A 12,442-nucleotide genomic window follows, 5' to 3' on the forward strand; every position below is an offset into this window, starting at 1 on the left:
TGTGGGACATTGCTGTGCGCAATTGGCTGCCGCGTTCGCCCACAAATATACAGTCAATTCACTTTACAGTGTGTTCTGTGAAGCGCTTTGGGACGTCCTCCTGACGTGAAAAGCGCTATATCAAATGCAAGGATTATTATTATTATTATTATTATAATTCCACAGGTGATGGTTTCAGGGTCTCACTCCGTGCAAAAAAAAAATAATAATAATAAATCAGCTGAAATATACTATTTAAAGGAGTTGGTCGATGCATTAGCTGTTGGATGGGAAACATATGTCTTTCTAAATCCCGTCTCACTTGAGACCCGTTAATTTTATACTTTATGGTATTTTGTGCCGCACTGAACAATACACCGGGTTCGCGTGTGTTGGGAGTTCATTCTCGAGGTCACAGACACCCAATACCGCCCACGAGAGGCGATCCTCACCGTACACGGGGGGTGGAGCGGACCTGGGAGGAGGCCCAAGAGCAAAGCGGACCGGACAGAAGCGACCGCTGCCCTCTTGACAGCTGTTTGTCTGACGTCACCGCGGGCGGAGCGGCTCCGGAGGCGCAGGCGCAGTGCGGCACCAGCGGAACGTGGGCTTCATTCCACCGCGAGAGCGCAGAGCCCCGAGTGTCGGTGTCTGTGTGTGTCTCTCCCTGTGTAGTGTCTGTGTCGCTCTGTGTTTGTGAGTGTCTGTGTGTTTGTGAGTGTCTCTATGAGTGTGTTTGTGAGTGTCTGTGTTTGTGTCTCTGTGTGTTTGTGAGTGTCTGTGAGTGTGTCTGTGAGTGTGTCTGTGGGTTTGTGAGTGTCTCTGTGTTTGTGAGTGTCTGTGTCTCTGTGAGTGTCTCTGTGAGTGTGTCTGTGAGTGTGTCTCTGTGTGTTTGTGAGTGTCTCTGTGAGTGTCTCTGTGAGTGTGTCTCTGTGTGTTTGTGAGTGTGTCTGTGTGTTTGTGAGTGTCTGTGTGTTTGTGAGTGTCTGTGTGTTTGTGAGTGTCTGTGAGTGTGTGTGTGTTTGTGAGTGTCTGTGAGTGTGTCTCTGTGTTTGTGAGTGTCTCTGTGAGTGTGTCTCCGTGTGTTTGTGAGTGTCTCTCTCTGTATGTGTGTCCTTTTGTGAGTGTCTCTGTGTGAGTGTCCCCCTCTCTCTCTCTCTGGCCTCTGTTTGTGTGTGTCCCTGAGTTTGTGTGTGTGTGTGTGTGTCTGTGTGTCTGTGTGTTTGCCTCTCTGTGTCTCTTGAGTGTGTGTGTGTGTCCTTGTCCAGTGCTGAGAGACAGGAGGTGGTGAGTGAGCTCCAGTCCCCCCCAAAAACAAATGGACCACCCAGTTTTTGTGAAAGAAGAAATTAATAAAAATGTTTTGCAACAATCCAATATGTATTATTTCGTCATGTTTCGTTTTTATCAATAAAGTGAAAAAATGTAGGTTGGCAGTAACATGGTAAAATGTACCTCAATAGCATCAATAAACTGTCTAATGCATCAATGTCCTTTGAATGTTGGATGTGTGGGTTAAAATACAATCCCATTGTGTAGAGTGTTTCTTTTTAAAATGTGACAGTTTTCATTTTGTAAAACAGCGGAATTTGAAAGAATAAATTGATGATATTGCAATGTGATACAAAGTTTATTACACGAGAATGATTTCACAATTTGCAGCAATGATAGTATTTCGTAAGCGGAATAAAAGTTTGAAAAAGTTAATCTTCAAAATACTCAGTTCTTGAATTTGAATCTAAGCCTTTTTTTGGTCATTTTAGATGATATACATTGAGTACTTGATTTATTTTTACTGGGACCATTTGAATTACATGTATTCCTTATTTCTAATTTTTGGGTTGTGATCCTTGTCATCATTACTGTATACAAGGTACAAATAGCAGAAAAATGGAAAGCAATTAATCAAAAGGTTTTACTGAGATGGACTATTTCATATACTGTAGTTTCTATCATCAGGAGTGACAGCACACCTTGGTATACTTTTATTTTTACTGCCTCTGACTGGCAGGTACATTAAATTGCACTTGTACTGCAAATTAAATAAAATTTCATTTATCTAGGGTGATCTAGTCAAAAAGTTTACCCATTCTCCTTACCATGGGTGAAAATATTATATTATCCCAGTTCTTTGATAATTTTGCAATAGATCCGGTATTGCTCTCGGGTGTCACTGCATTTCATAATGAATATTACCGCTTTCCATTGAAATGACTAATACTGTATGGAGCAGATAATAACAATGTGCCTCAAAGTAAACAAACTGAATTTGTCTTTATTCTAAGTTTTCCTGATGCTTTCGTGACTGACTGAAATGAAGTTTGGCTGTTCATCTTTAGTGTGGTCGCACCTGCATTGGAAAGAAATGATAAGACATTAAATGACTACATTCTGGGACACTTCTGAAGTTTAGAGTAATTATAACAGCTGGAAATTGATTTCAAAAACTATTGAACATTTTATTTAAATCTATGGCGGTGAGGTAAATGGATTTACGAAAGATCAATGCTGAGTCTGATGTAGCTCCGCTATTAAAATATACAATTTATTGGGTGCCCTGGCTTTCCAAAAAGCTATTAAAAAGCTTTCCAAAAAGCTATTAATGGGTTTGCAACCTACAAGGTATGGGAGTCCACAAAGGGTATTATTTGCAACAATTGTCCTACACAAATGAAGGGTTGTGTTGTTTAACTATTATCGAGTGAGGGATAACACTAGCGAGAATGAGAAAAAGCACCAGGTGAACTAAATTTGTAAATAACACATCAAGAAATTTACGCATGGAGTGAATGGAGAAACATAATCTTGCCTTTAAATTGACATGGTCCAAAATGTAATCATGAGGCTGTAGACCTGGTAGAAATCACACTGTAGCAATGTGTCAGTCTGTAGTTCGGACACAGCTGTACACACCAGGAAGAGTTCAATCGCTGGTAGGTGCTGAACTGTCTCAACTGAGCACTAGCTGCTTACAGTTATCATTTGTGCCTTTGGACTCTGAGCTGGGAAGATTGGCTGCCGCGTTCCCCCACAAATATACAGTCAATTCACTTTACAGTGTGTTCTGTGAAGCGCTTTGGGACGTCCTGACGTGAAAAGCGCTATATCAAATGCAAGGATTATTATTATTATCTACGTTTGCCACTTGTGGTGCAGGATGTTGGGTCACCAGCAGTGCTGATGTAAGTACAATCAGCGTTTTCAGTAGGATTTTAAAACTTAGTTACCTTTTTACTTACTTCTGGTCACTTTCTGCACCAAATGGTGCTTGTTAATAAATAAAACCTGGGTTCTCATTGAGGGGTCTGGGAATGTTCTGCAGAGCCCACTGCAAGATGTTATCAATTGAATCCTGCAAGGAAAACAAAGAGGAAGTTTACAAGCACTGTATTACTTTGGCTTTGTGCTACCACACACTGCTTCTGTTTTGGGATTAAATTCAGGTTTCTCTCTGAATTTGATCCAGAGTTCAGATCTGTGCCCTGTTCAAATAACCAGGCACTTGCCTTGCCCCACCTCACCAGTGTCTTGGGACGTCCTCCCGACGTGAAAGGCACTCTATAACTGTAATTTTGTTGTTGTTGTCTTTGTGAGTCCTTTTCAAACTGACCTCTCTCAGAAATAAGTCAAATTCGTCTTTGTTGAAGAGCTGCTCGTTTGTGTAAGTATCCCCTTCTGTTGAGTTTTCAATGACAGTTGACTGAAGAAAGATGGGAAAAAGAATAAGATGTTATGTTCAGCTGAAGACACAAAGTGCTTCCGTGTTTTTGTAAAATGTTTTTCTTCTTGTACTTTTCGATTTCCATGTGGCAACCAAACCAATTGTGACCCCAAAAGTATCCATCCTAAGTGTACAGTTCTGCTGGCAATAGGGGGCATGGATAGATTCCGATATATTGTTGAGGAAAAAAATCCATACACCACTATACTATCAAGAGATACATCCCTTCACTATATGGCTTGGGAGTACTATAGTGTCCTGTAATACAATGGAAAATGACAGATGAAAAGCCTAAGCATTATTTCCAGCACTGTTACTTTTTGTAGCTAAAAAATGGACTGTTCTCACTGCACTGAAGTATTGAGGAAGGAGTAACTATGTCCATCAGCACATATTCATTCAATCGATTGTAACTATCATTGTTGCGCAAACAATTACACTGACTTACCTGAGCTCCCTGCAGATTTGAGAGTTGACGCTCCAACACTGGCTCAATTGGATTATTGACTGCTGTCATGTTTATGCACGAGCTGCATTTCCCTGCCCTATTACAAAGATAAAACCATTTATTGAGGTAGGCTTATGACAGAGCATGAGAGTTAATTTAATTATAGACCCTACAGAACCAAGTAACCTTTTGTGAAGCAATGCTGAGACTTGTACTCTCCAGCAGTGTATATTTATTGCAATATTACAGCATGATCTTAAGTTAGTGCCATGGGATCTTTAACATCCACCTCAACAGCTAGATAAGACCTAGGTGTAATGTCCCATGTGAAGGATGGCATCACTAGCAAAACCGTTCCCCACCACCGATTCAGAACATCATCCTCAATTATGAGCTCAAAGCTTTGACATGCAGTTTGAATCGACAGAGGCGAGAGTGCTACCAACTGAGGCAGGATGACATATAGATAATAAATATTGCTCATTAGCTAATATTTGACTTGATGCAGCTAATAATAATAATAATATTCCTTGTATTTGATATGGCGCTTTTCATGTCTTCTAGACGGCTCAAAGCACTTCACAGAATATGTTGTAAAGTGAATTAACAGTATATTTGTGGGCGAAACGCGGAAGCCCTGTAATCATAATAATAATCCTTGCATTTGATATAGTGCCTTATCACATCGTTGAGATGTCTCAAAGTGCTTCATGGAATATATTGTAAAGTGGATTGACTGTATTTTGTGGGCGAAACGCTTAAATATTTTCTGTTGCAGTTGACCATTCGATCTCCTCACCTGATATTGGTGCCATTGATGGGAGGGAAGTGGCAATCCAGGTGAAAGGTTCTGTGACACTGAGTGCAGCATTTTAAATCCCCACTTGTTTTACAAATGTTGCACATGTGATCGTGTTTTGGCTTCTCACAAACCTGGGACGTTCCATGAAAATAGAAACACAGAAACATCTGAGTTAGTTCACTCCAAGCAGGGTTATTCCTTTTAAAAAGAATCTTGGTGATTTATTTTTGGTTATTCATATATTTTTACCTTGGGCACATCACCGAAGCTTTGAGAGGGCATGTTATTGTGTGCTTCCAAACTATCTTATCTTATGGGCTTCCACCAAAGTTATCACCATTTGGTTTCATGACTATCTAGTTTTCTTGCAATTCTTCTATCTACACTGAAGTTGATGGCTCATTTGATGACTTATTTTCCTTAAAATGCTATTGTTTCTTTCACTCTGTTTCACTGATCTAACCCCACTCACTCATATAAGCTGCTTCACTGCTAAAACACCTCCAACAACCTCAGTTTCTTCTTATGTGCCAAACATCTTTTACTCTTACTCTAAACTGCCTACAAAGTCCAAGTCCTTCTAAAACTTGGACACTGCTCTATTATGTGAGGAGGCTCTTCCAAGCACCCTTGTCATACTCATGTGATAGGGTATAAGATTAACTTTGGTCTCCTGTCCAATGGATCCTGATGCTTTAGGTATGTTTCTCTTTTAAAAAAAATTGTGGCAAATTTCTTGGCCCAGGAAGGAATGGTAACCACCTGTGAAGCACTAATGTGTATCCTCACACTAGCCTACAGGCCGCTATGCGATATGTTGAAACCCTTTTTACTGTATTGATTACCTGCTGGTTCTTATTCCCACCAAAGGAAATTGAAGGCAGTGATGAAGATGATGTTGACGACACAGATGAGGTTACCATTGAAGATGATACTGATGATGAGGAAGATGGTATTGATGATGAGGAAGATATCATCAGTGATGAAGAAATTGGCATTGATGATGAGGAAGGTGCCGTCAATAATGAGGACAGTGGTGTAGATGATGAGACAGATGCTGATGATGATGCTGTTGGTGTAACTGGCGCTGCAGCTAAAAATGTAGGTGCAGCACTGCGAGGATACTTTCCACTGGCTGCTGCCGTTGCTTTCAGCAATTGCTCCAACTCGCCCACAAGTTTCTGCTTGTACAGCAGCACCTGGTACAGAAAGGGATAACACGCAGTAACTTGTTTTCTGCTGGATGATCGCTCACCTAATGTATCAGCACCCGAGTCTCTGCCCAAGGTGAGCCGCAATAGGAGAGAGTAACGGGGACAACGTGTGGCACAAGCTCATGTGTGCTGCAGAGAGTGACAGGAAAGGGGGGTGGGGGGGATGACTGAATTGTCTTGTGGTCACCTCAGTGATACAGGCAGATATTTAACGACCAGTTTTTCAGCTTGGAAAAAAAAGGTACAGGAGGATTAGGTGGTGGGAGTGAGTTCAAATTTAATCCCCGAATGAGATGCTTACAGATAAGGTGCCCAACAAGCCTCACTAAAGCAGGACCCACCTGGACTCCTGATGTACTGTGGCACTGCTGATTCTTCTCAGGTACAGGGTTTAGAGTCGCTCGCGCATCACCCTCTCCATTAGTGCAAGACAAACACGTCCAGATACCACTGAAGAGGTAGATACACCAATGCAACAGGAAAGGAATAAAGCAGGACAATGGAATTATACATAGAGTCAATCTTTCGACGAAAAGCTTCCTGACTGGACATTTCAGCCATGTTTTAACAATTGTGTGGGGTTACTACTTAGGGACCATTTGAGCAAAAAAAAATAATCTCAATGTCCCTTGCAAACCAATCCATGTGTACTTGCCGGATCAATATACCTGGGTATCTCAGTGAGAGGGGGTATGAGACAGCTGAGGTGAAAGGCTCTGGGACACCCATCACAGCAGATGAGTTCTCCTCCATCTCTGCACACAGCACACTCATCATCATTTTTCTGGTGTGGCTAAGGAAAAAGGAAAGGGAGTCAGAGATATACAGAGGGATGACAAATAAACCTGAAGTTAAAGTGACGGTGTCCCTACTTTGGAATGACCTTCTATGAGAATTTCAAACAAAACACCACAATGCGAACTCCCATTACAAAGTGTTAGTGCAAAGGTTTCAATTATTGGTTATCAATATAACTTAGACTCTGCTGTTTATCCAGTTCCTTGTTGAATGAATGAATTGATACCATTTAAACTGCTTTGCTGAAGTCTTTTTTTGAATGCAGTACCCATCCTCCACAGCTTAAGGTTCAGTTAAACATCAAATGACAATGCTAATGGAAAAATTGTGGAAAAATTCTTGGCCCGGATTTACCTGTACATCTGACTTTGAGGACATTTGGTTGCAGCTGTGACCATTCTGTCCATTGCCCTTTAAATTGTCATTCTGTAAGTATAGAATATACCCAAAGGAATTTATAAACCAGAGGCAGATGCGATAGAATTGTTCGTATGAACAGTTTGAACAATAATGCTTGGCTAAAAAACCAAAACTGTCTATTATTGGGAGGAAAAGGGACGTCTAACACCTGATTTACTCACTGTTTCATGGAATTTTCTGTTTTAGATCTTGTGGTATAATACCTGACTCACCTTATTTAACTTTGACAGGGATAATCCTTTGCAGCGAATGCTTTCCTTCCAGTTCTTGCTTCTGCTTTTTCCACTGATATCTTCAAATGTAGCAGGAGTATAGAACTCACCACCTACTTTAATACACTTTTTGGATATCCCTAAATGAAATAGGTCATTCATCAGTATTAATCTACTGTAGACTTTTTTGATACGGAGGAAATATATTATTTTATATATCACCCACATCACCAGTCACATCACATTATATTCCAATGCTTCATTTTTGCCCAAAACAAAAAGAGATATTTGAGATTCTGAATACTAACAATCTACTGGAGAATAATGGGATTGGCTGTGTTCACCTACAAAATAAACAGTCGCTACACTTTACAGTAAATTCTGTGAAGTGCTTTCAGAAATTCTCCCCACTTGAACAACGCTTTATCAGTTGCAAGTAATTTGAATTTAGATTTAATGTTACCTGCATCAAGGGCTTGTTTGACGAGAATTCCTTTAACATCCCCACAAGGGCGTTCATTGGCTGAGAGGTTGGCAGGAACAGATGGTGCCACCATTCCTTCATTGAAAAACACAAAGATGCATACATTATGTCACCAACACTTGCCGTTTGTGTGGTAACAGACAGGTGCCATGCCAAACCCATGCCAGGATAATGGAAAAAGTGGAATTTCATCCCTGAGAATTTTGAACAGGAAAATGTTTCCCAGCATAAAGATTTCTTATGGTATGTTTAAGCATAACATTCACCGCTCCCCCCCCCCCAAATAAAAACGCTCCTGCTTTATTAGGAAATTTAACACACCTTGACTGACAATTGAGTCTTCGTATTAAGGTTGCCATTTTCCACTATGAATTGCAATGAGCCTCACGTGAAGGTTTGTCAACCCCACCAACCCACACTACAAACATATAGCTGTAGAATCAGGAGCAAGATTATCTAACTGTCTGACATAAATAGAGACACTTTTAATGTTAAAATGAGTTTCAGTTGCTGAAATCTCTGTGATGATGAATTGTATAGCAAGGACTGAACTTGTACATTTCTATCATTGTACGTTAACAGCCCAGCAGCAGAGGATGGATACCCAGAGCACACGTGAATTCAACCAATAATTTCCCTCCAATCCTTGATCACACAAAGTTATTGAAACACAGAAAGGACTTGGAGCAGATTTCCTGATTCCAAGGTTGTCATTGTATAAGGGAACAGATTGGAATATTCCTATGTCCTGCCATTGCCTTGTGTCTAGGCAATATACCATTTCCTTGAGGGATTCTGATTATGTTCTCAGTCTCTGTTTTTCTCAGCACTCTTTCCTTTGTTGTTGTCCCTGAAAAGTGACCATAAGAATGAGTCAATTGCTTATAAAAAGAGATATACATACATAATAATCCTTGCATTTGATATAGCTCTTTTCACGTCTTCTAGACGTCTCAAAGCGCTTCACAGAATAGACTGTAAAGTGAATTGACTGTATATTTGTGGGTGAAATGCGGCAGCCAATTGTGCACAGCAGTGTCCCACAAACAGTCGTGGATTGAAGTGACCAATTTATTATTGTAATAAATCTGATCTGACATCCGATAAAAAGAGATGCATTGAAGCAGCTGGATCATTATACTAGTCACAGAGCAGAACCAGGCTATGAGGCAGTGAAGAAACAAACAGAGGAAGGTAAAATTCCCACTAAAACACAGTCCTTACCTGGGGTCACTTTACTGGTGGCACGTTTTGTATTGAGGACAGATGAGGACACTTGCATCTCCTCAGAAGTCTTTCTTTTAAGCTGAGGTGTTGTCACCCCCTGATTTCCGGACATTTTGAGCATCTTTCTTCCTCTTCTCATTTTACTGAGATCTATGTCTGTAAAAAATTTAAATTGGCTCAGGCAGCACTTTATTATTGATACTTTTCATTATATTGCTCTGAATTTATATCCAGTAGCTGCTGTGATTTGAACTACGATTTACTTTGATATCAGTCTTGGATTCTGAAATTGGTAAAGTGGCATTGGTTTTTCAGGCCCCTTTGTATTGGCAAAAAGGGATCCACAGGACTTATCTATGGGAAGCCATAGGAGCACATTTCACATTTGTTGGCAGATGAAGAAAAGTGTAATTTAATGGCCATTTGGGCCAGCTATTGGAGGCCTACTGATAGAATTGTACCTCAGCAAGTGTCACCCTTTTCAGGAGAATCCAGGAGACAAGTGAAACAAATCCATCTATTATTCGTTGTCTCATCCAAACAGGTTACTCCTTTCAAATGCCATCAATCTGCCTCACACTGGTCACATAGTTTCACACCAGCAGCAAACATTAATACCTCATGTTAGTTAAGAAGTGTGTTAACAGAAAGGGATTCCTATGTAGTTTTAGTAGATCATTTAACATTCACTTCAGCTAATTAACCTGTCATTAATTCATACATCCATATATCATGAAAAATAAATGTACGGGTGTGTATTGAAGACTTTAACACACAAGGTCCAGTTGACTTTGATCTGCTTTGTTTTTGTGTTTATATAACTCCATCTCCTTCAGAGAGGTAAGTCCTCGAAACACACTCCTATCTGCTGTGTATTATTTAATGCAAATTCCGACCAGTTTTCTCCCTTACCCTTGAAGAAGCTGTGGTAGACTGGCTGGAGTTTGGGATACCGTTCCAGATTGTAATCTTTAAATAAATTCTTCCAGAAGCTGTTGATATTTGAATCATTCCTCTCCAGCAACCATGTCAGTGTGGCATATACTGCTTTATTGTTGCCTTTCTGTTCCTTCAGTTGTAAGGCTTCCTGTAGAAACACAATATGTCATTAGTCTATGAAAACTCAGGGCATTGCTGAACCTCATTTGTGAGACTTGGAGACACAATGCTAGAAAACTGTGTTTTTCAATGCTATCAGACGGTTTAAAGATAGGCTGGTCTGAGAGGATAAAGATCCATTCTCTCTTGCTCACATTGTTCCTTGCTTGCTCTCTGCTTTACTTATTCATTTTTCCTTTCTCTATGTTTTTTACTGTAGTTTCTAACTCCTGTGCGTGCGACCTGTTCCATACCTTGAAGATTTGCTCAGTGATCACATCGTTGTCCATCAGTCCATGAAGAAATGGAAAGAGGTCATCGATGGCCATGGAGATCTCTGTCCTGCTTGTCTTCAGCATATGCCTGAGACTCGCATCAACAACTCTATCAGAGCTCGACATTCTGCTGGAAGAGGAATGGTACGTTTAGCCTAACTGAAGAAAACAGAACTACTTTTCAGAATCATTGCCTAGAGTGCATTCTTTGGATAAGCTACTCACTGCTTAGAACAGTTTTCTGCAAAACACTCTCAACTCTGCCAACTGGGATGGTTTGAAAACCATCAAGTCCTGATAAAAGCCAACTAAGAAATGACAGCTGTGAGACGATCATAGAACATCAAGTCAAAAATTATTAATGGGACTTATTTGAACAGGAAGTATTAATACTTCTTCATTTTTCCTATTTCAATAAATCCCATAAATCAGGACAACAGGAAAGTCCCCAACCCTCAACTCTATCTTCTTTCAAATGATCTAGCTCTTTGGGGGCATTTACTGTACACATTGACTGCTGTGTTAATCTACATATATATATATGATTACACTTAACAGTAAATGTTGTAAAGGCCTTTGAGATATTTTGACATCTAGATACTATATCAAATGCAAAAATATTATTTTTTTATTAAAAATTATTGCCATAATTTGAAAAGGCAAGCAAGTTTCTCCTGGTGAATTGGCCAAAAATCAAACAGATTTTTTTTTAAAAATGGTTATTCATTTCATGGCCATTTGTGGGACATTGAGCTGCACAAACTGGCTGCTGCATTCACCTTCAAATACAGTCATTATACTTTACAGAAAACTCTGTACTAAGGCACTAATGTCAAATGGAAAAAAGTATTATTATTCTCGTGTCCGGAGTTTGTCTCCAATAGAATATGCATTGTCTGAACTTCCACCAATACTGAACACGATTTGCTCTAAAATTGCAGCTCAAACAGCATAAAAGGTGAAACAGCTCATGAGACCACTTGAAACAAAACACTTCATTCAAGATATGAATATACCATTACATATAGCAATAATCATTATCTAAATAACCATACCTTTAACAGAATAGAAAATTTCCTCTGAGCCTTGTAGAATGAATACTGGATTGTCCTTTATACAAATGAACATTATAAGGCAAGTGCACCTTTACATGAAACTGACACCAGCTCCCAAAAGGATAAAGCTGGAAAGCACCCAAATCGACAAGTCATATTGTGAGGAACACCACGTCGCTTAATTGTACTTTGTAAAAGCATTTTATTTTTTTCATTGTGCTGTGGGGTTCCAGTGATGAGCATTCACCAAACTGATGTCTCCTCTGTCTTGTGGCCATAGAGGTCCTCAATTACAAAACTTTTGTCGAGTTTCAACTCAGTTCCTGGCTAGCAAAGAACAGAACTCACCTCAAATTAGAACCCATTCCAAAATAAAGAGGTAAACTCACCCAGAGAAGCCACAGGAGAGATGTTTGGGAAATAGAAAATATCACTCTCATGGATGCTTTTCTGAAATTGGAGTTGAGGTTTACTGTTGTGATAGGATAGAGTGATCTAACACATATTGTATCTGATCTGGAAGTTGTTGACGCTGGAGTTGATTCATCCCACAGTCCCTTCTTCTCTTCCCTTGCCTGTTTCAAGACCCGTCTCAAGACATTCCTCTTTGACCGCACCTTCGGTCACTCTCCTAACCCTACACTCCCTGCCCCTCCTGATCCTAACCTCCAGCTCGGGTACAAATCCTTGACTGTCCTATGCTTTGGAA

The 12,442-nt window shown here is 40.1% G+C and overlaps 1 protein-coding gene across 1 annotated transcript; it reads right to left on the minus strand.

Annotated features, from left to right (window-relative positions):
- Positions 1 to 1,725: 1,725 nt before the first annotated feature.
- On the minus strand, positions 1,726 to 10,804 carry aire (autoimmune regulator). The gene is made up of 14 exons (XM_007906330.2): positions 10,658 to 10,804; positions 10,218 to 10,392; positions 9,303 to 9,461; positions 8,857 to 8,928; positions 8,058 to 8,153; positions 7,586 to 7,734; positions 6,833 to 6,948; positions 6,506 to 6,614; positions 5,796 to 6,149; positions 4,948 to 5,081; positions 4,149 to 4,245; positions 3,590 to 3,679; positions 3,219 to 3,331; positions 1,726 to 2,329 (listed from the first exon to the last, which is right to left on the minus strand). The coding sequence occupies exons 1-13, from the start codon at positions 10,802 to 10,804 to the stop codon at positions 3,251 to 3,253; spliced, it is 1,779 nt and encodes a 592-aa protein (XP_007904521.2). The 3' UTR covers positions 1,726 to 2,329; positions 3,219 to 3,250.
- Between the last annotated feature and the right edge of the window lie 1,638 nt (positions 10,805 to 12,442).

Source organism: Callorhinchus milii, unplaced genomic scaffold, assembly GCF_018977255.1.
Source record: "Callorhinchus milii isolate IMCB2004 unplaced genomic scaffold, IMCB_Cmil_1.0 Scaffold11, whole genome shotgun sequence".
Classification (NCBI taxonomy): Eukaryota; Metazoa; Chordata; class Chondrichthyes; order Chimaeriformes; family Callorhinchidae; genus Callorhinchus; species Callorhinchus milii.

What these genes read in the sequence shown, in the direction of transcription:
- aire (XM_007906330.2), bottom strand. Translation starts at nt 10,804, where the DNA reads ATGTCGAGCTCTGATAGAGTTGTTGATGCGAGTCTCAGGCATATGCTG. An exon ending in CCTCTCACTGAGATACCCAG is followed by an intron (nt 6,615 to 6,832) that starts GTATATTGATCC and finishes CTACCTCTTCAG; the next exon opens with TGGTATCTGGACGTGTTTGT. An exon ending in ATCAATGGCACCAATATCAG is followed by an intron (nt 4,246 to 4,947) that starts GTGAGGAGATCG and finishes TCTTTGTAATAG; the next exon opens with GGCAGGGAAATGCAGCTCGT.